Source organism: Pipistrellus hanaki (genome assembly GCF_964339955.1).
Source record: "Pipistrellus hanaki genome assembly, chromosome: 10".
Lineage (NCBI taxonomy): Eukaryota > Metazoa > Chordata > Mammalia > Chiroptera > Vespertilionidae > Pipistrellus > Pipistrellus hanaki.
This window is the reverse complement of record NC_140512.1, coordinates 45,238,007-45,263,526: the sequence shown is the minus strand read 5'-3', so window position 1 is coordinate 45,263,526 and position 25,520 is coordinate 45,238,007. Positions and strand designations below refer to the sequence as shown.

Genomic DNA, 25,520 nt, shown 5'->3' with positions numbered 1-25,520 from the left:
ACAGTTCTTGACCTTAGATATAGATAGCCCCTGTGATCTTCCATAACTGGCATGGGTTTGGGATTGGGGTTCAGGGCACAGGACATGGTTTCATAAGGGTGCTCTATGAGGAGGGCCAAGGGAAGAAGGAGGAGATAGGATGTGGCTGAAGGGGGCCTGAAGGTCACTAGGAAGGAGCCAAAGGACATCTGGGTTAGGGAGCTTGAGACTCACTGTTCCACAGGGGCCTGCTGTCTGCTGGCATAACCCCTTTCTCTTCCCTTTTTCTGTCTTCTTTGATCTTTCCATGTGGTCTTTCTTGACATTCTACCGCTTTTCCATTCCTTCTTCCTTTTATCATATCTATTCTTCGCTTGTGTCTGTTCCACTCACATTGCCCCATCTTCTTTCTCTTCCCAATTCTGTAACTCTCTTCCCCTTTTCCTCTGCTTCCCAGCTGCAGAAGGCCATTGAGGGGCACACCAAGTCGGGGGTGCATCTCCGCCCTCCCCTAGCCAGCTTCCGGAGCACAACTTCAAATCGAATGACTCCTGCGGGCCCGCTCCCTTCCTTGGAGGCCTGGAACCTGCCTGAGGATGGAACTGGGGCCACTGAGCCAAAGGATGTGGTCCCTACCTCCCCAGACACCCCTGAGCTGTCACCCTCCCCAGAACCCCCACTTTCCCTGGCTCCAGCCAAGGCGGAAGGTGAGCTGGAGGAGCTGGAGCTGGTGGACAGTCCGGGGCTGGAAGAGGAGCTGGCTGACATCTTGCAGGGCCCCAGCCTGCGATCCACCGATGAGGAGGATGAGGATGAACTGATCATTTGACCATACCCCAGGACTGCCTCATCAGCCTGTCCGTCAGGAGGCCCAGACCTGAGGGTGTATTTGTGTGGGAGACTGTATGTCCTTAAGTTGCGGAGATCAGGCCAATATCCTGACCCTCCTGGGAATTTTAAAATGTGACAATGATAGTCTTAGAGGAGGAGTAAGAATTTGAACAGTGACTAGCATTCAGACCATCCACAGCTCCTTCTCTCAAGTTCCCCACCCCCTGGTCTCCCCACTCTTTGAGATTTGCCTCCAGACTCTATCTGACTCTCACTCTCTGTCCCCAAGAAAGGCTATTACTCAGGCAGTGAAAGGCCAATCCCATTCCTCATTCCTTGCCCCAGACTTACACAGTGAAATGTGGATAAAAAGACCATCAGGGGGAGAAGCCTGGAAGAGCAAATGTCACAAAAGGCTCTATGTGGGAGGGGCAGGCACCTTGAGCCAAATAGTCATGCTGCCCCATCAAACACCCTCCATCAGAAATCCTCCCTATTTCACATCACAGCTTCCTTACCTCATCTCCAGGTCACTTCCTAGAAAAGTCCACCCCCTTTCTTCCCACTGTGGTCATTGATCTGTCCTTCCCAAGGGTTAGCTCTGCCCTCCAACTGCTCTGGCTGGGACCTCTCCTTCCAAAAACCCTCTAGTTGGTCACTCAGACACCAGCCCTGAGATGAGTTCGCTGTGTTCTTCTTGAGGTGGAGAGCTGGGGTTTCAATGCCAAGATAGCAGACCTCTTCAGTGCTTCCACACTTGGGAGGTCAGAACCATATCCTCCCCAAATCGGCAACAGGGAGCCCGCCATGAGCCTGCCTTTTCTGCCAGTGGTCCCAGGGGCTCTGAGCATCCAAAAGCCCTTGCACCCACCCTCCAAGCTTCCCCCCCCCCCCTTCATGCCCTTTTGTTGTGTCCCCTCTCCAATGTGACATTCTCCTCCTTCACCTCCCCTGGGCCCAGTCTCCTTCATCCCTCAAATAAGACACTCACAGTCAGAGGATGCCACCACATTCTGTTTAGTGCCATTGAACACAGCCTGGAGCCCTCTCCAGCGTCACATCCCTGCCCCCTCCCCAGGCCAAGAGAGAGAGTCCTGGGGAAGGGGCTGGCAATGGGCATTGGAGCCCAATGCCCATGTGTATATAATCTATAATATTTATATATATTTATATATATAATTCTCTCTGTAATATATGTCATAGAATCTCTCTTAGGCCTGGGGGAGAGGGGGGTCACATTAAGAAAACATGCTAAGACTACCACAAAAATGGATACTCCCCAGACCTGGAAGACGAGCATGGGCTGTGTAGGTGGGAACAGGGAAGAGATCATAAACACATTCACCAAGATCCCCTCCTTAACACAAGGATAAGAAAGAAGGGGAGGAAGGGGGAGGCAGAAGGGAAGGGAGGAATGGGTTTCCCTTTAATAAAATGAAAGTGAAAATAAAAGTGCACCCCCACCAAAAGAAAATCATTTAGCAAGAGCAGTTTCATTCACAATAATAATAATAAAAAAACCCAGCCCTGTTCTGGAACTGTTGTAAATCGTGCTGCACAGCCTTGAATCGCGGAGGAAAAGCAACCCTCCCTCACCCCCAACAGCCTCTTCCAGCACATGCCCCTCCCCTCCCCCCAAATAGGCTATAAGCAAACCCCATGCACCCTGCCCCCAGCACCAAAGAGGCAGTTCCTCCTTCCAGAAGAGTCCTAAGAGGGTCCAAGGCCAGCTCCCTGGGTCTTTCCCTCTTCAAAGTGGTAGGGAAGCTCCTTGCAAATGCTGATCCCCAGCTGACCCCTGGTCTGCCTGCGCATGTGCCAGCTGCCAGCACCGGGGATGTGGAGCCCTGCTGGAGTCAAATAGGCTAGATTCCTCCACCATCCAGTCATCTTTCAGCAGGGACCAAAAGAAGGCTTCCTATGGTAGGGAGGGAGGAAAGAACACTGCTTTCCTCTACCTTCCCTAACTCCCTGGGGCCCTGAGCGAAAAGGAACTGTAATAAATGACCCCACTCACTGGAGTGGATGTCCACTGTGGTCTGGGGGGCAGAACAGGGGGCAGGAAGAGGATGAGACTAAGAGGAAAAGATGATTCATCCAGAGAGCAGGTTGCACAAGGTGAGGTAACAAGGACCCCCTGAAAGGAGGGAGCCTCGAGCATGCAAACCCCAAGACCTGTGACAGGAGTGCAGGGTGAGGCCACAACATTACTGCCCAAAGCTCCCAGACAAGAGGTCCTGGTGCCCCGGAGTCAGGTCACATGATCAGACAACAGCCACAGCTTTAGATGAGGTAAATAACCCTTCACTCATCTGTGCTCACCAGGCCTACTCATGTTTCCTCCAAGAATCAACTTCCCCTCCCCTCCCCTGAAGACATGGGACCCCGGCCTTGGCTGCATTGCAGGACCACATGCCTATGAAAGTGTGAACTTGATGGGGGTCAGGGTCATAGATGGACACAAACTCGTAACCTCCTCATTCTGAAGAAGTAGACACCTGGGGATGGGGGGTGGGCTCCTTTGTGCCCAGGGTCTGTGAAAGTGACAGTGCCCCCTTCCTAGTAGAGGACAGAAGCAATAGGACCTCTGACAAAGTAGGACACAAGGCCTTGGAGCTGGAGTCTTAGAAGAGGAGACAGAAAGCAGGCAACGGCCATCTTAGCTTTTCCCTCTGCCAGGGGCTAGGGAATGGGATCCCATGGAGTGTTCCTCAGCTGCCATGCCTTTGCTCCAGCCTGGCCCTGCTGTCAGGATCACTTACAGAAGTGTGGGGCTTTGTGTGCTGTTGACAGAAGTCCCCACCGAAATGGGAACTGGGTGTGGAAGGACTAGCCGGTTCAGGGGCTTCTGCCTCACTATAAACTCCTCCTAAAAGGAAGAAGACTCGGACTCCACTCTCCGCAGGAGGCCTGGGAAGGGAGGCCGCCTGGGAGGAGCTGAAGAAAGAGAAAAAGAAGCCGAGTGCCCACAATGATTCTCAGCCAACAACACGCTAGGCAGGGGCCTGACAGCACCAGACTCCTCCCTCCACCCCACTCAACCTGAGTCCCCAAGAAGTTATAAAAATGTAGAAAAGGCAAAGAGAAAAGTGTAAACAGCTCCAGAGAATTTGGGGGTGGAGGGAAGGAGGCACAGCCCTCATGCTTCCCCACCTGGCAGGACACCTGCATTCTGTCACCCGCTCTGGGCAGGCTGGAGCAAGGGATGGAAGAAGGCAGACAAAGGAAGCAAGAGCTGGAGCAGCCAGCCCACTGGGTCCTTTCCCAGACCCTTAGGACCCACCTTTCAGTCACAGGATATTCAAAATCCCAGAACAGGTGGCCATGTTTGCTGTTGGTCCCATCAATGACTCTCTGGTCTCTGGGTGGGCCTTATAGAAAGAATCCTGTTTGTGCCCTGTGCACCCCAGCTGCCATGTCCACCTTCCCCATGACTCCTGATCTCAGAAGCCAAGCTACCCACTGAGGGCAGCCTCTCCATTCTCTAAGGAGACGTGGCTTCCCCTACACTCATTGAGTCAAGTCCAGCAGGTTTGTTCTTCACAGTAGGGTCGAGTTGGGACCACAGCCAGAGAAAACACAGAGTCGGAAAAAGCAAAAGTGACGCGAGAAAGGAGGCATTCAGACAGCCATTGTGAGGGCTCCTGAAGAAGTCAGGAGTGAAAAACAGAGATCTCGTTGATGGCTCCTGTCCCCAGGATACAAACTGGGGCTTCATCATCACAGACCCAGAAGCCCACAGGCAAGCCAAGTTCACAGCCATCTCATTGCCTGGAGCTCAGTCTCTGGATCTGTGGTTTCTACAGCACAAGCCTGGATGGAATTCCATCCTGGCCCTCCATTTTCCTGGCGAGAACTGGCAGCTCCTGGGTTCCTCGTGGTCTTCTGCCCGGGTTTCAGCTGTACTGCTGGGGGAAGGGAGGGTATTGTTGCAGCCGGGCCCCTCAGGTGCGAGTGGAAGATAGGATGTAGAGTGGGTAGAAGCTAGTTGTTGGCCTCACCCTCCTCCTCATCAAAGGACTGCACACCTGAGGATGTGACATCAGATACCTTCCGGCTGAGAGCAGTGGCCATCTCGGGGTCTTCTCGTGGGGAAAGTGATTCCAGGTCCCTACATCCCGCATCTTCTTCCTCCTCGGGGGCCAAGGGCCTCTTCTCCTCCTCTGCAGAGCCCCTTGCCAGGTCCACCCCACCCATCCCTGGAGCCCAGTCAGTGTCTCCCCCCAGCAAAGGTGGAGGCTCCTGAGCAGAGTATCCGGAAGCAGGTTGGGGAGGCCCCATTTCGTGTAAGCTTGGCTGTGAGTCATCAAATGCAGGGCCAAGATAAGATCCTGTGGCTGGAGATGCAATGAGGGACTGGTCGCTTGCTTCCCAGGCATCTGATGATCCCAGACAGTACATGCCCTGGGACACGTAGGAGTGAGGCCATCCATCCATGGGGGCTTGAGTGAGGGCATCTGTAAAGAGAATCATAGAAGTCGGTGGGGGCATAGACTACCAAAGGCAGTAACATCAGCACAGACAATTGAGGGTGAGAAGTTGGGGAAGGAGGGGAATAGAAAGCTAGGATGAACAGAACATCTTGGAAGCACAGAGATGTACAGAAGTAGCATAGATAGCTGGGGAGGACTCTTAAGCCTCAGGGGTTGGATTCTGGAACCATCCCTTACCTTGACTCTCCATCAACTCTTGGTAGTTGTCACTGTAGTTGCAGCCCAATGGCTCCTGGGCAGAGTTGACACTCAAGTCCTCACCATCCATGGAAGACCAAGCCATGAGTGTGGCCTCAGAAATGGCAAACTGTTCCATGACGCCTGGGAGAAGAAATGTGGTTAGCACGAGGTATTTCTGAGAACCCTTAGGCACATGCATGGGGAAGGGGACATTAGAGCAGCACTGTTCAATAGAAATACAATGCAAGCCACCTGCATGATTTGAAATTTTCTAAAGTAAAAGAAACAGGTGAAATTAATTTTACTAACTATATCTTACTTAACCTAATATATATGAAAGATGACAATTTCAACATCTAACCCATATAAAAATTAGTGAGATATTTTACATTCTTTTATTCATAGAAAGTCTTTGAAATCCAGTTGATATTTTACACTTCCAGCATTGTCCACTCAGACTAGCCACATTTCAAGTTCTCAATAGCCACATTTGGCCAGTGGCTACTATATTGGATAGCACAGCCTTTGTATGTGCCCTGAAGCAAAGCAATATCATGGGGGATTTCCCAAAAGGTCAGATTTAAGATTCCTAAGGGAAAGAGTTGGGGGTTTTCTGGTGAGATATCCTAAGGGATTGAAATCTGGGATTTCCAAAAGTTTATTTTGTGGATGTTTTTAGGAGTGGTAGCTGGTATGAGGCAGTCAAGGACAGAGGCATCTAGATATCTAGGAGGGGATGGAGTGGGGGAATGGTGCCTCAAGATTAACAGAAAATCCCCAAGAGAGCACCATGGAATTATAGGACCACCAAGTTGATAGTTCAAGGAATTGGAAGAAGAAGGGAGAGAGGATAGAATAGTGAAGATGGATAGACTTGGGGGGTGGGGAGAGTCCCTATTCTAGCCAAAGCCATGCCTAAGTTGAAGCCTACATTGCTAGCTGCTCTACACCATGCCCTGCCCCTTACATGCTTGCTTTCCCCCTCACTGATATTTCTTCCACCACACCCACACCAATACAAAGATACCTCCCTTCTCTTCCAGATCTGTCCTTCTCCCTAGGGATCTTATTGAGACCTGCCACTAGGGCTCAGCCACCATTGTAGGTGCACTACAGGCTTGTCTCATACCTACATTACTTTCCAGGAGGGAAACTTCAATAAGCCACTCTCTCCTCACCCTCGTCCTCTTGACCTTCTAGTGGTTGTCATAAGTAATGAGTCACTTATGTGACTCTGTGACTGCATTGTGCTGATGGGCTAAGGCTAGTAACGATCTCAAAGGCTTTCTTTCTTTTTCTTTAAGAAACAGGAGAACAGATGGGTGTTTTTTTTTTTTTAAGCCAACAGCCCCTGCCATTTTTTTGCCCTGTACTGAGGAAGTCCAGGGGTTGGATAGTCCCACCATGTATGAGAGATGGCATCAGAACCCACAACCCCACATTAATTCTCCTCAACTTCTGAGATGATAATAAAAATAAGTTCGAGGGCCCTTATCAGAATTAACAAGTACTTGAAATGAAGTCTAATGGTCATCCTACAGATAGAATCAATCTTGTCACAGGGTGGGGTTGAAGGGTCAGTCTCTGGCCATCCCAAGATGTGCCTCTTGAGGGTTTGGGGGAACAAGTACCTGCAAGGAAACGTGCCTCCTTCTCGCCATCGCTGAGGTCGGAGTAGGCATCGGTATCCCTTCGCACCGCCTCGTGGCTGTGTTGTGGCTGAATGACTGGTGCCTTCCCCCAGCCCTGCCACTCAATCATGTGGGCCACCCGGCCTTGCCCCATGGCTGTGGGCTTCGTCACATGGTCCTTCATGCTTCTTGAAATCCCTAAGGGTACAGACATTCCCCCCATCCTCCAGAATATCACTCAATACCATAACAGGTCCTCCTCATTACCCCCACCCCACTCTCAGGGGACTCCATCCCATGGAGGATGAACCCCATATATGAGGGCAGCCTAAAGGATAGGAGAGGTTTGACAGAAAGGACACATAGGTCTGGGGTAGGAAGATGAAAGTCCCCATCAGGCTAGAAGGAGCAGGGAGACTGAGACCAGGAGCCTACAAGTATCTCCTGTCCGGATGCATCCCTAGGTAGGGAATCTCACCTGAGAATGATGACTTGGCCAGGGCTCCAATGCCATAGGCGTTAGAGTTTCGCTTAAGCTTCGGAAGAATGGAAGTGGTGTCCTCCATGGAGAGCTGGAATGGAGAATGTAGGAGGAGGGACAGAGGAATGAGAGGGCATGGGCGTGCTTTATATGTGGGGGTAAGTTCATGGTTTCCTGGATGATGGATCTGAACTAGAGCAGGTGATTGGGAAAAACCATTAGACCCAGGAGTCCCAAGAAAGCATATCCTCCTACCACCCTTGAAAATTTGGGGTGTAGGTAGAGCATGGGAGGGCTTGCTGGAGTGAGGGAGCACTGTGTTATGGGAGAATAGAAGGAGGACCAGTTAGGTTGGGCTGGGGGGAGCTGCACTCACATTGATGCCATCCCAGGAGAAATCAGTTCGGGTTTGCTGTGAGGAGAGAGAAAAGGGAATGGGTATCCCAAACACTTCCAGGAATGCAAGGAACCCCACCCCTTTCCTCCGAGGAACTTCCAGAAGGGTGTGAAGAAGGGAGGGCTTTCCTGAGATTAGCATAGGAAATTAGGGTGTTGTTGGTGTGGAACATTTGGCTTGTATTTTGAGGAATGTAGGAGAAATGTTCTCCCCAAGTGTCAGTTTGAAGGAGTGTTTGGAATGTTCACTTGGACTTTAAGAGTGGATATCAAGGGTCAGGCAACTGGGAGGCTTTGTTAGGGAGGGTTCTGGGTCTTTTAGAGGCCCTTTGGTGAGGGGCAGCTGGGCACGGGCCTCACCTCCGTAGATGCCCGGTGGAGGCTGCTTCCCTGCAGCGAGCTGTTGCTGTCCATGTTGATTTGGTCCACATCCTTCAGACCCTTCCAATCCACTGCGATCACCTCATTCCCTGAAGTGGCCAGAGGGTTAGTTGCTCCACCCTCACTCCCCTGCGCCCAACCCAAAAGCCCCTCCTGGCCTCAGATGCTGAGGCCACACATTGAGGCTGCCCCTCTAGACCCTTCCCTACCTTAGCTACCACTTCTTCTTCCCATTGTCCATCCCTTTTACATCCCTACTCTACCCACATTTTTGATAGAAGAAATCATAACACTAAGCCAAAATATTCAGTTTAAACTCAACCAAGAATAGCAAACTCAGAAAAACTGGTGTATATCCTCACTTATTGTTGTTTAAATGGAAGGAAGGGTCAGTGGTTGGGTTTTAGCAGGAAAACTGTTGTCCATCCTGTCCTGAGGGATGGTTGAGGGTTTCTATGCAGGAGTACACTGGGAGCTGCGCTTTTCACCTATTACGTTTCTACAATTAAGGGTGGGGCTTTTCTAAGGATTAGCTTCTCTATGTGCGGGCTTTATTATTTGTGAGGTGTTAGGAATGTAGGGGACCCTCCGTAGGAGTTGGTGAACTTGTCCCACAGGAAGGATTTGGAGAGGATAGAGGAGGGAGTTGGGTGTGTTCACCCCGAAACCGTGAGAGCAAAGAAAGCAAAGCGTGGGATGGACTAATGTTACCTGACTCTTGGGAGATAAGTGATGGGTTAAAGAGGAGTGGAGGGACCACCAGAGGAGCGAAGGGGACTTTTAAAAATAGGAACTAAAAGAAGACGAATTCAAGTCAAAAGAGAAGACAGAAGATGCTGGGAGGGGGTTGAGGGTTTGGGGGGAGAAGAATGGTAATGGCTAAAATGAGGCCAGAGCTGACAGTGAAGGGAGATTGAGATTGAGGGCAGGGTGGTGCCTCCTGGAAGGCTTGGGGAAGAACCACTTGAATAGTTTTAAAGTCGGATGTCTGTGAACCATCTGACCTTATAGATCCTGGCTATACAGGAAGTGTTATGATTCTGAATTCCGGGTTAGGGGTCCACTCTTGAGAAGGGGTCAATTGAAGGGGGTCTCGGGGCTGAGGAGGCATTCAGCATGCAACAACATAGCTGATGCAAAAGGTATGGCTCCTGGTTAAGGGGTCCAAGAGAGGCAGGACCCCTCCAAAGTGTGCCGCTGTTCCTTGGGGGTGTAGGGGAGTGGTGAGATGGGTCAGACCAGAGGCGGTGGCTTGCGGGGAAGAGGAAAGATGGACTTCTGAGTGGAGAGAGCCAGAATGGGGCAGACAGAGAACTATTTCCGAGGAGGGAGGTGGGGGAAGCAAAGTGGGAGAGAGGGGCGGGGAGAGGTGGCCTTTGTAAAAGAGGGAGAGCTGAGTCAGAGCGTGGGGGGCGAGGAGGAGGAGGGAGAGAACCTGGAGAAGAGGTGAAAGCAGAGGAGGGGGGGAGGGGGGTGTAATCCATGGAAATAAACCAGGTCTCAGAGAAATCAGGCTTCTGGAGGGTGAGTTTGTAATAATAATAATAATAATACAAATTATTCTCTCAGCCTGAGGTCACTGGGGCGTGTAGGCGGGAGAAATGGGGAGTTGAATGTGGAAAAAACTGGAGGGTTAGGGAGAGGTAAGTGGTGTGTGCAGGGGATGGGGGACCAGGGGGGGTGGTAGCAGGGCAAAGGTTGAGGGGGGGTAAACAAATTAGGAGGCGCTTCCCCCAGTCAAAGGTAAATAAAGCGCCGGCCCCGCCCCCACCACCCACCCCCAGCTGACAGGTGCTGTCCAGTCCCGGGGATCCTGCCAGAGCCGGCCCCACCCAGCTGGCAGCTGGCTCCTGACCCCTCTGGATCCCTTCAGACCTCTACCTCCTCCCGGCGTCCACCCATGGCTCTGACGCCCCACCCTTCCAGAGCCGACCCGTCCCCATTCCCTCCCTGCGAGGAACCCATTCCCTCCCCCGAGGCGCATCCCGCCCCCGCCCCAGAGGGAAAATGCACGTGAACAAAGCAAACCGTGGGAGGCACGAATGACATAAAAAGGCAACGGAGAGGGAAAGAGATGGGTGCAAAACACCCAAGCCAGATGGAGGCGGGGGTGCGGGGTGCAGGGGGCGGGGGTGCGTGCGGAGAAAGACGGGGGCTGAGGCTGCCGAGGATTCTTAGAAGAGAGAGGGCTGCTCCGCAAATGGAGACGCGGGCGCGGGGGCGCAGGAGAAGGTAGAGTGAGGCGGATGGCCTGGAGGCGGCGGGTGAGGGACTGGAGAGGAGGGGAGAGCGGCGGAGGAGAGAGCAGAGGCTGATGGAGAGATGATGGAGAGGGACCGCGCCTGGGGAGGTGATGGAAGGAAGCCGGAGGAGGGAGCCGGAGAGAACGCCGCCGGGAGCCCAGAGGGATGCTCGCCCCGGAGGGGTGGGGGGTGCGGAGCGGGGAGGAGAGGCGAGGAGGGAAAGTCAGGGAGCCAGGCCGGGCTGGGCGGCATGGATGGAGCGGGGTGCCCGGAGGGGCGCGGAGAGGGTGGGGGAGGGGCCGGGGGACCGGACCACCGGAGAGCCCGACCTACGCCCGCGCTCGCCCCGCCGCGGTACCCACCCACGGTCCGGGAGCCGATGCAGCCCATGGCGCGGGGCCTCCGGGGCCGGACCCTCGCCGACGCGGGGCGGGCGCGGGGGGAGTGCCGGGAGCCGCGCCGCCGCCCCAGCCTCTCTGCGGCGCCGCGGCTGTCTCCGCTCGGCTCCGCTCCCCCCGCCCCTCTCCATCCCTCCCCGCGGCAGCCGCTGCCGCCGCCGCCGCCGCCGCCTGGCTCCCCCGCCCCGGCTCTGCTCTGCTGGCGGCCGCGGAGGGGGTGGCCCCGGGATTGGCTGCGCCGGGCGCCTCCCCCAGCCCCGAACCCGCCGTGCGCTCCCGGGCACCCCGCAGCGCTCCCTCGGGGGCCGGGCTGTCGGCGGGCCTTGCGCTGCCCCACTCCCCCCTTCCTGCCCCACTGGGGTTCCCACGGGTCCCGGCTGAGCTCCCACGGGGACCGGTGGAGTCCCAGAGAACGCCCGCTCGGGGTCCCAGGAACCGGGTAAAGCGCCCCGGTCCCACCGTTAGGTTCCGGTGGATTCATGTTCAGGGTCCGTCCGGCTTGGGGATGCTCAGAGAGAAAGTGGGGTGGGGGATGAGAATAAAGCCTGGATGAAGGGCCTTGGACGCCCAATTCAGCAAACACTTGCTTTCTGCCTGGGGTGGCGTGATTGGATACAGTTTAGGATGCTCTCTGCGTTCCCTGGGCATGGGGCTGGCCCGTCCAAACAGATCGCGAAATATTTGCAAGAGAGATCGTGTGTCAGACTTCCCTGGGCTCGGTGCTCGCCAGAAATTCGGGGATGGGTGTGGGGATGTGTGGATGGTGCAGATAATCTAACCCCAGGCCTGGTTGGGGATGGGGGAACGGAATGAAGCTAATTCAATCCCACCCGGAGTGAGGGGAAAAAAAAAAGAAAAAAAAAAAAATGCCAGGACCGGAGGCTGGCTAGACGACCTAGTTTGAAATCCAGTTTAACTTTTCTGAGCCGTGGTCTTCTCTGACAAATGGATGTCAGAAAGCAGCCAAAATCAAGAGAGGAAGGATTACCCTCTTGCTAGTGGGGAGGGTCAGGTAAGAACAAGAGATTGAAATCTAAGAGGCAAGGGTCAAGTGGGCAGATATTTATTTGCAGCAGGCAAGAAGTGGAGTCCAGAGAAATCACTTGAGAAAGGGCAAGAGACTTGTCTAAGCAGTGCCCAGAGAACCCAAAGTGCGAAAAGGCAGAGTTTTAGCACCAATGACCTAACCTGGGGTCTGTTTGCTCCCCACCTTCTTTCATGGCCCTCCTCATGTTGAAAAGGGAGTAGGGCAGTGGGCTAGGGGTCCCTGGTATGGGCATGTAACAGGGCGAGAGACCAGGTCTTTTGAATGTAACTTTTAACCTTTAGTTTACTGGTGGAGAGCTAAGCTTTAGGGTGATAACTGTTAGTGGCACCCCCACCGGAGAGATCTGGGAGATGATGCTAATAATCTAATCTCAGATCTGGGAAATGGGATTATAGAGAGAAAACTAATCTTTGATTTTTGTGCATGAAGAAATAAGCCAAATCTGCCTTAGCTGGTTTGGCTCAGTGGATAGAGCATTGGCCTGTGGGTTTGATTTCGGCCAAGGGCACATGCCCAGGTTGTGGGCTCGATCCCTAGTAAGGGGCATGCAGGAGGCAGCCAATCATTGATTCTCTCTCATCATTGATGTTTCTGTCTCTCTCCCTCTCCTTTCCTCTATGACACACACACATACACACACACACACACACACACACACACAAAGTTAGTCAAATCTACATTTATAAAACCAGGGGAGAGAAGACAGAATAATTTGTTGTAGATCTGCTTAGATGTTAGTTGTCTAGTATAATTTGTGATAGGATCTGCTACCCTCTTTTGACAGTGGAGAGAATTAGAAAGTATTTCCCCATGTGTACTATTGCTGGTTATGCAAAAAAAAAAAAAAAAAGTATCAGGATTCTGCCTTCCTGGAATATATTGTCTAGCTGCAAAGGAAAGATGGTAAAAAATAAATAAATTAAATTAACAGTCTCTGTTACTACAACAGCACCACCCAAACCCTTATGGTTGGAGCAGAGAAAGCACTGCCTGGGAGTTTCCATGTCTAGGGTAATGGGCCAAATGGCCAATTCTGCTCAAGCCTTCCCACCTCACATTGCTCCCCCCTTGTGGGGCTCTGATTCCACTGTTTCTCTGGTCCAAACATCCGATGTAAACCCCTCCCACAATCCCCTGAGGCTGGATTTATCCAAATGATTTAAATTAAGGTCAACACAAGGGACTCAGGTCTGAGGCCTCAGTCCCACCCCGCATTCTGTCTTACGGTATATTTTTGCACCATAGAAAAGTAGAATATCATAGGCACAATCTTGGCCAGCTTCCTTTCTGCTTCTTGTATAGGACCCTTTATTTCTCCCCATTTGGAGATATTCTTCCAGTCTCCTTGCCATTTTCTGAGTCAAGGTCAAAGATTTCAGTTCTGACATGAACAGGAATAACCTTTCCAGAGGACAATTTGACAGTAGCGATGAAAACAATCTTTAAAATATGCATCATTGTTGTTGTGACTAAGTTGTGACACAGCTGTTCCATTTATAGAAATATTCTAAGGGAGTAAAAATAATGTGGGCAAAGATAGCATCCATCAGAGCACTAATTGCATAATAAGGAAAGATTGTACATAAGCCACATTAAACCTGGGGATTAATTAAATCAATTATGGTACATGTCTATAATAGAATTCTATGGGGCCATTAATAGTATTTTATAACTGTATTTGTTGACAGAAACTTATTCATGGTGTACTGTGACATGTTTACTTTAAAAGCATGTTATAAGAATTATAGTATATCAATTTTTTGTTTAAAAACCGCACACACACACACACACACACACACACACACACGTTCTAGCAGAAAGAAGGATGAGGCAGATGCCAGTAGGTTGCACATTTGGTGTCAAGAAGATGGGGTTCCTGTCTGATGGTATCTATTTTCTTTGAGAAGTAGGAGGTGAGATCATCTAAGAGTCTGGGACTAGGGAACATAGAGAATAAAATAATAGTAAATAATATGCCAATATCACTTTACAGCTGGCAAAGAGTTCTCAGTCTTTTCTTACAACAGCACAATAAGGAAGTCATTATCTTTGCATTACAGTTGATAAAACCTGGGTTTGAGGCCAGTTAACTTTCCTACCCCCTCACCCCCACAAATTACCCAGCTGGAGACAGAAGAAGCTAGAACTTCAACTCAGCCCCTCAAATGGAAAGTTCATCCAGCTGTAGGAAGAAGCATTATTTATGTGTTTGTTCATTTGTTTTTAAATATTAGGGTGATTTGGTTTAGAAAATTTTTTTGATGCACATTCTTTCACTCTTGCCTTTCTTGCCATAAGCTGAAGAGAGGAATCACTCTATCTACATTCTTAAATTTTGAAATGGAAAAGTGATGGCTTTTCCTCAGGATGACTTCTAGCCCCGCTATAGGTCTTTGGTGCTGTCATAAAGTACTGATGACAGAAGGTTCTCAATTCCTACTTGTCAAAGTCTAGGCACTGTATCAGAATCTATGTGTCTGGGGTGACAGGGGGGTGGCTCAGGCTGCTCCCAAGTTCAGTCAGCTTGGGGGCAGCTCTTCGGAGTTCAAGGAGGCCCTATTTGCATAAGCAGCCAGAAATCAGTATGCTGATACTGGAGAACCTTGGGAAAGGTTTGGAGGCATACTAGTACATGGAATATAGCATGGGGTCTGGGCAGAAATCAGAAGCATCTGAGAGCAAGTAGTGATGGAAGTCTGTATTCCTTTAGTGGGATACTTTCCTTAACAGTCAGTAAACAAGAAGACAAAGAATGGAGGTTGGGGGTTGGGTTGTTAACACGTGGGGTCAGACCAAGAGCCAAGTCATGGATGGGCGGGTGTTGGTAGTGTGTAAATTGTATTTCCACAGAGGAAGTAGCCACAGAATCTGTGCAGGTCTATGGAGTTCGCTTCCTCATTCTGTCCCCCACTCCACCGTTAGCTGGATCCCCCCAGTAATCAATAGAAGAGGGTCCTAGCCATTGTGCTGAGGCAGGGCCTTTCCTGGGCACAGCAAGTTTGCTGAGGAAGAAAGGACATCTCAGGACAGCTAGTTGTAAAGGAAGACACGTTCCAGAGCAGAAATTCTCTGGTTCCAGGATTGGTGGTGAGGACAAAAAGACCTTATTTGGCCCATCTCAGATCTGTTGGGCTCTGTGGAAGATAACCATTTCTAGACCAACGTAGGTCAATGCTTATTTGACTTTTAGATGAGGTTTGAAACTTTGCAAAATATTAAAAATCTAAGGTGAGCTCATTGCAATGCGTAGAGAGATAAAGAAGCTTGGCAGCATGGGCAATAGTGGTGATCCCTCTCGTCCACCCAACCTCTGCGGAGCAGTCCCCAGAGACACACAGGCAGGTCAGCATCCCTGAATGCATACTTCCCAGGATCCTGTGGCTCCATTCAGCAGAGGAGAGTGCCCAAATAAATGTCTGCCGGTGGTTCTAATAGAGTCTATTGTTTAGATTTTGAAGGGAATGCATTTGTCTTTTCTCTGAAAAGCAGGCCTGTGGGCAAGCCTGGAAGAGAGTCACTTCAGATTTTGGGGTTCCACCCAAACATCTGATGCAGAAGTCCAGGCCAGGGGTTCTGGGCTAATGGGATCCCACATCCTTCTCAGAGAAGGGGACAGTTGGGTCCGCAGGGCCTGGAACAATGTCCTTGTCAGGCCTCAAAGCATAGTCAGGGCCTCGAGGTGCCATCATCAGGTCACAGGCAGCAGCAGACCAGGCAGGATGCCAGGACCAAGGAAGCAGGCCCTGGCAACCGTGAGTCGGAGGCCAGGTAAGCAATAAAAACGGAGTTCATCAATCCCAGAGAGCAGGATCATCAGAGGTCAAGCGAGTGCTCAGCGCTCACAAATCCCAGAGCCACGGATGGAGAAAGGGAAGAATCAAATATGTAATATCAGGCAATTGCTTCTTCCAGACTTAATGACCCTGTCAATTTTGTACTCGCCAGGAAACCAGTGACAATATGGACTTGGAAGGCTTGTCCCTGAGCATCCACATAGCTGCCTGGCTAGTGTTTATGAACTCAGGGTTAAAGAGCAGCTGATGTCACATCATGGTTCTGGAATCTTCTTTTTTTAATAAAAAATATATTTTTTTATTGATTTCAGAGAGGAAGAAAGAGATGGAAACATCAATAGTGAGAAAGAATCATTGATCGGCTGTTCTCTGCATGCCTCCCACTGGGGATTGAGCTTGCAACCCAGGCATGTGCCCTTGACCAAAATCAAACCCAGGACTCCAGTCTGTAGAGTGACATTCTATCCACTGAGCCATACCAGCTAGAGCTCTGGAGTCTTTTACCTCCCATCTTTATGCCCAGTTCCTCCAAGAGAGAGACCCTGCCTCGTGCTTAGAAGGCATCCTCCCCTGGTCCTGCTTCAGCATCACAGCCTGGTGGCTGATACTCGGTTACTACCTGCCAGACTTACCTGATACCAGCTGCTAGCTTACAGCCTACCTCTCAAATTCTTGAATATACCCCAATGTTGGGGTCCCCATCCCTGTGTCTTTCCTCTCTAGGATTCCTCTTACAAATGCCTTCTTGGATGAGGATCTGTTTTTGCTGCAAAGTCTTTTCTGCTTTCCTGCAACTGATCCTATCCGAAGTAGTGTTCAATGCATACTGGGTCGGTGGAGCTCCAGGTTTCAGCCCTTGCCAGTCTGCTATCATTCAACAAGCCAACCAAGTCCAGCGAGGACAGCAGAGGCATTTTCCTGACAATGAAAAGGCAAAGAGTATACAGGGCACTAAGTATGGATCGCCGAGTATTAGAACTGGAGGAAAACTTAGAAGCTGAGACTATTGCTGTGCTTTCACAGACAAGGAACATTATTCGTCTCTCAGATTTTTACAGTCGCACAGCTAGAAAATGGCTTTACTGAAACCCAAATTCAGGTCTTCTCTTTTCTAGCATTCTTTCCTCTACCCTAGGAGGCTTCCCTAAATCTATGTTGGGTTATTTGTCTGAGTTTTATTATAATAATAAATCCTGTTGAAATATGCTAATAACCAAGCATGTCAAACTCTCAGGCTGCATGCCTCGTTTAAATAAATGAGGCATGCAGGTTTGGCAAGCTTGAGATGAAAAAGTTCCTTTTGGATAAAATGAGGCACAAAGAACTAAGTGGGTACATTGCATGCTAGGTGTTATCACAGCAATAAAATGAACAAGAAAGGACCATTATTCTAACTGTTCATTTGCTCTTTGTGTTTAAGGATGGGTGAATATGTAATGCTAATCATTATGTACCGTATATGTTCAGGTCATTCTTTGGTGAAGGTATTTTCAAGGTGATAAGCTGGCAGGGACAAAACTTTTATGCTTCTGGGTGCTGGTCAACCAACCACTCGGAGGGCTTTTGGCTCACTGAGTCTATCATGATTGTTCTGCCAGTGGACAGCGGACCCACCCAGATGGCAAAGTCCCAAAGAAACTGGAAATTTTGACCTTCAGGTGGTGTGTATGTGCTGCTCTCAAGAAATAAAACCCATTTTAGCTTTGCTGGTGTGGTTCAACAGTTGAGCATTGATCCAGGAAACAAGGTCACAGGTTCAATTCCCTGTCAGGGCACATGTCTGGGTTGCAGGCTCAATCCCCAGTAGGGGGTGTGCAGGAGGCAGCTGATCCATGATTCTCTCTCATCATTGATGGTTCTATCTCTCATCATTGATGGCTTATCAGTCACCTTAAGAAGCCTGACAAATTTAAAAATGCAGACAATCAAAAATTCAGATATATTACCAAAACCAGTTTGGCTCAGTGGATAGAGCGTCGGCCTGAAGACTGGAAGGTCCAGGGTTCGATTCCGGTCAAGGGCATGTACCTTGGTTGTGGGCACATCCCCAGTAGGGGGTGTGCAGGAGGCAGCTGATCGATGATTCTCTCTCATCGATGTTTCTAACTCTATCCCTCTCTCTTCCTCTCTGTGAAAAATCAATAAAATATATATTTTTTAAAGTCAGATATATATCATGTGATGCTACAGGTAGCAGAGTTGAATTTTATTACTGATGAGGAAAAGCTGTGTTGAGGGAGGGGGTGCAAGCAATTTCTGCATTCTCCAATGGGGGCTAGAATTTAACATTTGATCTTTCAAAATACTGATTGCATGTTGCAATGATAACATTTTTAATATGGTGGGTTAATGTATATTATTAAAATTAATGGCACCTAGCCAAAGCCGGTTAGGTGCAGTGGATGGAGTGTTGGCCTGCGGACTGAAGGGTCCCAGGTTCAATTCTGGTCAAAGTCATGTGCTTTGGTTGCAGGCACATCCCCAGTGGGGGTTGTGCAGGAGGCATCTGGTTGGTGTTTATCTCTCATCGATGTTTCTATCTCTCTCCCTTCCTCTCTGTAAAAAAGTCAATAAGAATATATAAAATTAATGGCACCTATTTCTTTTTCAGTTTCTTTTAAAATTACAAAAGTGGCTTACATCATATTTCCTTTGTCAACGTGGGTTTAGGGCATCATTGTGGAGATAGTGGTTGAAGTCGAGCAAAATCATGGGAAGTGAGAATTTCAAGGAACAGAGAGGTAGGGGGCGGGGAGAAAAGACCATCTATATGGTATTGATGATCTAGGCATACAAAGTTCTGAAAATGAGGGTGGATGACCCAGGGCAATTATTGGTGACCCATGGACAGGCAGCAGCTGGTATAGTTTGATGACGGGATGCTCAAAGCTGGAGATTTTAGGGAGGAGAGAAGACTAGCGTGGAAATAGTAACACAGATTAAAAAGGGTATCTGTTCCACCTCCAGGGCTGTGGGAGGAAAATGTACTGCCACTTGAGAAGACTATGAGGGAGGTGTGTCTTCAGAGGTAATCCAGGTGAGAGCAGCAGAAAAGAGAGGCTGGAGGAAGATGAACGGATGTTTGCTGACAGTGTTCTGTGAGCTCCAGAGAACACCCTGCACTGGTTTCAGGAATTGGACAAGATGTGGCGGGAGCTGGAAATCTGAGGCTTCTTAAGGTGACTGACACATGGGGTTAGAGGGCTTCATGCAATCAGTGCCAGCAGAGCAAATGGAGGCAAGATGGTGAGTGCAGGAGGTTTGCAGGAAAGAAGTGTCCTTGCTTCACTCCTGTTGGGAGGAGACAGGGGGCCTGGGATCTCCTTATTCCGAGAGTCCCGCCTTCCTCTTCTACCTGTCCATCAAATGCTGTAAACCATTAATGCCCATCTTGGCTCTTTTAACTTCCCATGCAATATTGGATAGGTGATATTTTCCCCCCCAGCCAATAACAGATTCAAATTCATACTCCATGGCAGATAACTCACACATGCAGATCTTCAGCCCAGATCTTCTCCGCTCCAAACCCAGATATTTCACTATCCATCGTACACTCTCTCATTCTTGGCATATTCAAAACAAAACACCGTCTTACTCCCAAACCTGCACCCTCTCAGCCTAGAACACTGTACTCCGGGTAGGTACCAGCTGGCAGCTGGGCTGAGTGCCTGCTGTCTCCCCTACAGTCCCAACTCCCACTCCAAATTCAACCCATCACTAGATTCTGTTGATGATTTCATGTCCTAAACAGCCCTCAAATCTATCCACTTTTATCCATGTCCATCACCTTCCCCTTCTTCCCCCTTGAATCTAAAGCTCTACAACAGCCTCTTAATAGGTCTGTCTGCATCTGAACTCGACCCTACCGTTATTCTCCATATTGCCCCTATGGTGAGACTTTTCAAAATTCCCAAGTATTTTCATGCCACCCTTTTCAACCTAAAACTCTGCTGGCTCCCCTCCGCTCTCAGGACGAAGTCAGGACTTTTACACATGGTCGGCATCTCGGCACCGCCCCCTCCCCAACTCTCCGGCAGCCTGGGCTGGCACCTCCCTCTCAGTCACCCAGGCCATGCTTGCCTTCCTTATTGCTTACATGTGATTATGGCTGTGCTCACAGCCAGCACATGGCTTTGCACATGCTGTTCTCTCTGCATGGAATGCTTTCCTCTTCCACTTTGCCCAGTTAATGCCTATGTATCTTTCTGATCCCTTCCTTGAGCTCCACAACCAGGTCCCATCCCAACATGCACTTCATCACATGCGTTGTGTACCTTTTCCTGAAGTGCTTGTAACAGAGGCGGCTTTACATTTGTTCATGATTAATATTTATGTCCCTTCGTAGGCTCCTCAAGGTCATAGACCCTCCCTGAGGGCTGGGGCCATGTCTGTTTTTGCTCAATATTATATCCCTAGCACCAGAAAAAGTGTCCTGCACATAGTAGGAACTCAATAAATGCTTAGTGAATAAACAAATGATGCAAGCTGACTCAAAAGCCACTTAACTTCACAGAACACAGGGCCTCCCTTGATCTAGTATGAGAGTTCAATGATTCTGGGATCAGCTGCACTCATTAAATGTGCACAGGCCCTGGCTGTGTGGCAGGCGCTGTGCTAGGCCTCCTGTGCTCTGCTACTACTGAGCACACAATGGTAACTCTGTTGGAACCGGGTAGGTGGTTCTGTGGCATTAAACTCCTCTGGTAGCACCCTATAAAGGCCTGTCTCCCAGCTGCTCAAACATGTTGACAAGTTAAGTAGAAAGACGTGTGGTCTTCCGGGTAGATCCTCATCACTCTTTCTGAGACCTGGTGCCCATTTGCCACATCCATCACATCTCTGGGTGGCAGGAAGGGGTGCCTGAGTTCTGAGCACCCACTTCCTGTGCAAGGTGATTCTCATTAAAAGGAGTGGAAGTGGCAGGAGCCACTAGAGAAACATACTTCTAATCTCAAGCAGCTGTGCTATCTAAAGATCTTTACCACCACCACCCACCCTCCTTGAAATGTTTACTTCCCCTAGTGACTCGGCTATTTTCAGTGACAAACACCCGAGCTTCTAGGCCAGGCACTCTCTAATTTTGTCTTCCCCTGGGTTCAGGAGAAGGAAGGCAAAAGGTAGCAGATGCTCTGCTAGTGCCTGCCTCGGTGCCAGCAACCTGCCTGTGCTGCTGCTGGTGCCCTGGGTCTCTGTTCCTGTCCGCCCTTCCCCGCTCCCTCAGCTGCTGACTCTCCGCCATGTGACCATCTGCCTCGCTCTGCCCCCCACAGCCACCACACATTGCTACCTTGCTGACACTTGCAGTGCCTTTGGGTGCCCATCTGGCTCAGACCTTGGGAGGTGTGGACCCCTCCCTTCTGCTGCTCCTCTGATGCCCCGTGCAGGCTCTGCGCACTGCTGCCTGGACCTGGTGGGACAATAATAATGATTTCTAAATGGCGAGAAGGCCACCAGCTGTGGTCATTGGTGTAGCCACACCGAGCCAGCACTATTGGGTGGGTGGAAGTTTTTTTTTCTAATCTTAAAATCTTACCATATTAAAATACCCATGTAAGTGTTTTTTGACTCTAGATGGAGGTTTCTCGAAGGCATATTGATTATACCCAGAGCACCTAAAATATGAAGTTATTGGCAAATCCTGGTTGAACTGAGGCTGGGGAGTGGAGTGGGAAAAAGGCACAGAACATGATGTGCAGAACATGATGTCAGCTCACCTGGAAGAAAGGAGGAAAAGGGGGCCATTTGTGGTTGTCAGTCCATCCCTTTCCTCGGGGCTGGAGTGGGGTGGGGCGGGGTGGCCCAGGGGCAGAGCAGGAAGCTTTTCTTCCTCGGCTTTGCCACCAAGATTCCAACAAGGTCTCTCGCTGGATGGTTCACCCTATCCCACTCCCTTCCCACCGACCCCTCCACTGTCTGTAGCCCCACCCGTGAGAGCCTTTTGTCCTGACAAGCAATGCAAGTGAGGAGTCAATTTGGGAGAAAGTGGAAAAGAAAACACTCTAATATTAGGAAAAAGAGATGGCTCTGTCATTTTTCTTTCTTTTCCATTTTTTAAAAGTTTACATGTTCATGGGGAAAAGTCAACAGTTATAAATAAAAGCTTTCTGCTTTCTCCAATTCTATACCCTAACACCAACCACTTTTATTTATTTATTATTTTAAAAAAATAGATTTTTATTGATTTTAGGGAGGAAGAGGGAGAGAGAGACAGAAACATCAATGATGAGAGAGAATCATTGATTGGCTGCCTCTTGTAGACCCCACACTGGTGATCAAGCCCACAACCTGGTCATGTACCCTTGACTGGAATCGAACCTGCAACCCTTCAGTCCACAGGCTGACGCTCTATCCACTGAGCCAAACCAGCTATGGCCACTTTTATTTATTTTTTTTATTTATGTTTGTTAATCCTCAACTGAGGATATTTTTTTCCATTGCTTTTCAGAGAGGGTGGGGAGGAGAGAAACATCTACCTGAGAGAGACATATGGATTGGTTGCCTCCTACACATGCCCCTACCAGGGTGGTGTATCCAATCTGCAACCCAGGTACATGCCCTTGACCAGGAATTGAACCCTTGACCCTTAGGTGTGTGGGTTGATGCTCTAACCATTGAACACACCAGCCATAGCACCAACCACTTTCAACAATACTTGGAGAAGTCTTCTGGAAAAGTTCTATTATACAAAATTCTCCCCCGCCCTTCCCTCTATCTTTTCTTTATATATAACACACACATAAAGAGACAGACAGACAGAACTTGATGTTGCCATGTGACAGAAAAGAAAATGGTGGTTGAAGGACTTACAGTGGGGAATGGACTTGAAGCTGACCTGAAGAGGTTGTTGATGTACCAGACTCGGGCTCCTGAAGGGAAGACGGAAGGACTGTAAGGATGTGAGTGGGGAGCAGGGGTGTCTTCAATAAAATATTTGCATTACAAAAATTTTCTTCTACAGCTTCAGGGGTGAAAAATGCAATGGCTAATTGGCCTCAAATTCCTTAACTGAAAAATGGGATCATAATGTACATTCCTTACAGGTTTGCTGTGAGGATTAAATAGGGGCTTTTGCTTACAGTGTTTAGTATTGTGCATAAGCACCATAATAGCACTCACTGTGATGAAGCTGAACACATTATTGCTGATGTTGTTATGGTGGTTGCTGTTGCTAGAGTGCCTAGCATAGTGCCTCGTACAAAACTGACCCTCTGGCCATCTGCAGCCCGCATACAGAAAGAACCTGATCGCATCTCTCTTCACTTCAGAAAATTCTTTTTTTCCCCACTGCCCTTGTTCCTTCCTTTCTTTTTTTTTCTTTTTTCTTTTCCCTTGGCTGCTTCTAACTGCTTACTTTATGTTGTAGGGCCCTGAAGAAAACTTTCTGGTACCTGGTGGACATAAATTCTCAGGTAGCAAAGGTTCTTGCACATTTTTGTACTTCCTCTTCTTGCCCCGCCCAAGCTGTTGGAAATGATTAGGTGGGAACATCTGTGCACTTGCTCTCTTTTACACATTCTACCCGAGATCAATTAGAATTGTTTACTCAAGAAAAATTCCTAAGAATCACTAGGGCCACTCCCTGATTACCAGGTGCCTTTTAACGGCATTGACCCTGCAGCTCTGCTGGAGACATCCTGGCCTAGCAAACCTGTTCTGGGATACTCGGTGTGTTTCTACTTGTACTTAGAATGGCTGGCTGGAAACTCAGCTTTGATATTCTGCATCCCAAATGCTTTTAATTGTCAGTACAGCTAAGCCTGCCTACTCACTCTTCTATTCTTGATTTATAAATAGGGTCAGCTGCCTAACAATTAAACATACTATGTTTTTGCACATGCACATTCCTTAAGGAGACATTGAAACTGTAAATGGCTTCTCCTCTTGTGACACTATCTGGAAACCATCTTCCTAACTTCTCCCCAACAAGTGGGTATATTTTGAAGGACTGGCAAGGAGACTTTTGGTCTGGAAAGCCCAAGACACCATTTCCGATCTGCACAGAAATCCAGCATCAAATCTCTAGCCTATTTTCATAAGGACAAGCCCAGGACCAGCTGATACCTGCACGACGGGCTTTATATCATGCGTGGCCACACATGCTTACGGCAGTGTGAAACACCCGTGACCAAGACAGTGAGACACCAGAGAAAAGACAGGTCACTGGGTTCTGAGAAGGAGATGAAGATGTAGTGTTAGGCATAATTAAGTATTTGATAAGGTTGAAGGAAGAAGCAGGCATTGCATACCCTGAGGCCCAGGAGAGATTGGCTTGGCAACTCAGAAGAGAACATACGAATAACGCTCTTAGGTTAACTGTCAGAATTTCCATTCTGGGCAGAAGTGGGACTTGAATAATAATATCAAGTATTATATAACACTTCAGATATTGAATTTCATTTACTTCTCCATTTAATGCAATAAAGTAAGTAGATTAAATATCACCACTCTTCTACGGACGGAGAAAATGAAGCGGAGAGAATGAAGAGAGTTTCCGCTTAGTTTGGATACTCAGGGTAGTCGCTGCACCCTGACCTCACTCTGCATTCCTGTCTCCAGTGATGCTTCCTCTGACACCAGGGTGTAGGGGAGTGAGCTCTGCTGACATTAGAGCCCTCAAGACAACAGTTCCAGCCTAGACTTTCCTTGGGGCTGATTGGGTGTGACCCCGGGCCCCTCTCTCAAGCTCCCAGCCTGATTTCTTCTGGTGAATGTCAGGGGTGGCTGTGGATGATCTCTCCAGCAGAGCCCAGATGCTCCTTGACAGTAGGCTGTAGCCGATTTGAAGGGCCAAGGAACTGGACACAGAGTAGGGCATGCACAAGGGAACTGCCTTAGAAGGCAGAGAAAAGGCAGCGCCCGAGGGTGATATATTGGATTTTTACAGGCTGGGAGGCCAAATGACTCCGTAGTTTGTAAGTAGTGAGTGTGCAAGAATTCAAGCGGCGGATTGGTTCATTTCAGTGTTCAATGAGCCCAGGTCTGGGGCTCAGTCCAAGGCAGAGGAATCTGGTCGGACCAGTGGGGGGCTCCACCGAGCGCAGTCTCCTAGTCTCCCGAGGGCCACCCGGCTGCCCAAAGGCTCCTCGAGGGGTCCCTGCGGGCGCTGAAAAACTGTGGAGACGTTTCGTCCGCGTCCACGCTCATCCTCCCCCGCCTCTGCCTCCGCTTCCCCCGACCCCCATTCCCGGGGTCTTTGATCCCCGCCTCTTTCCCGAAAATCTTAAGAGAGATAGATCTGCGGGCGGGGACACGGGGGTTGCAAATTCCTAGAAGCCTCAAGGGGCTGCTCCATGAGGTGCGTGTACACACACACACACACACACACACACACACACACGTACGCGCGCACGCCCACCCACCCAGGTCCCCAAAGGGCGTGGGAAGAGAGAACGCCCACTCACCCTCTCCGTCCACCCTGGAGCCCAGTTTTATCTTAGTCTTGCCAATCCGGGCGATCCGGGGGGGGGGGGGGGGGTAGGATTTGGGGTGCAGGGCTGGCAGCTGTGCGGGGAGGTGGCGGGCGCAGGTAGCGGGGCCGGGAGAGGAGGGCGCTGGGTCGGCATGGAGCGCAGAGGGGCTGCGGCTGCGGCACCCACTGACCTCGCCGCGGGCGCACCCCGGAGCGGAGCCGGTGAGTCAGATCGCGGGCACCGCGGGCCTGGCCT

At 49.9% G+C, this 25,520-nt stretch overlaps 2 protein-coding genes across 6 annotated transcripts in view; one reads left to right on the top strand and one right to left on the bottom strand.

Moving 5' to 3' along the window:
* CLCN1 (chloride voltage-gated channel 1) overlaps window positions 1–2,831 on the top strand; it is a 28,743-nt gene extending 25,912 nt beyond the window's left edge. The window contains exon 23 of the mRNA XM_084896563.1: window positions 437–2,831. Coding sequence (XP_084752689.1) covers window positions 437–808 — 372 coding nt within the window. The 3' untranslated portion in view covers window positions 809–2,831. The remainder of the gene's footprint in view (window positions 1–436) is intronic.
* Window positions 1,812–25,484, bottom strand: FAM131B (family with sequence similarity 131 member B). Of its 5 annotated transcripts, none has more exons than XM_084896536.1 (8): window positions 25,257–25,484; window positions 21,143–21,262; window positions 8,352–8,461; window positions 7,972–8,007; window positions 7,593–7,686; window positions 7,115–7,312; window positions 5,481–5,624; window positions 1,812–5,267 (listed from the first exon to the last, which is right to left on the bottom strand). In XM_084896536.1, exons 2-8 carry the CDS (start codon window positions 21,174–21,176, stop codon window positions 4,795–4,797), a joined length of 1,089 nt encoding a protein of 362 aa, XP_084752662.1. In that variant the 5' UTR covers window positions 21,177–21,262; window positions 25,257–25,484; the 3' UTR covers window positions 1,812–4,794. The 5 variants fall into 5 exon arrangements, with proteins under 5 accessions (XP_084752662.1, XP_084752660.1, XP_084752661.1 ...); XM_084896534.1 differs by lacking the exon at window positions 21,143–21,262 and adding an exon at window positions 22,663–22,721 and having other exon boundaries at window positions 25,257–25,416; XM_084896535.1 differs by lacking the exon at window positions 21,143–21,262 and having other exon boundaries at window positions 25,257–25,416.
* Window positions 25,485–25,520: the final 36 nt, after the last annotated feature.

What these genes read in the sequence shown, in the direction of transcription:
- FAM131B (XM_084896536.1), bottom strand. Translation starts at nt 21,176, where the DNA reads ATGGGCACCCAAAGGCACTGCAAGTGTCAGCAAG. An exon ending in TCCACCGGGCATCTACGGAG is followed by an intron (nt 8,008 to 8,351) that starts GTGAGGCCCGTG and finishes CTCTCCTCACAG; the next exon opens with CAAACCCGAACTGATTTCTC. An exon ending in AGAGTTGATGGAGAGTCAAG is followed by an intron (nt 5,268 to 5,480) that starts GTAAGGGATGGT and finishes TTCTCTTTACAG; the next exon opens with ATGCCCTCACTCAAGCCCCC.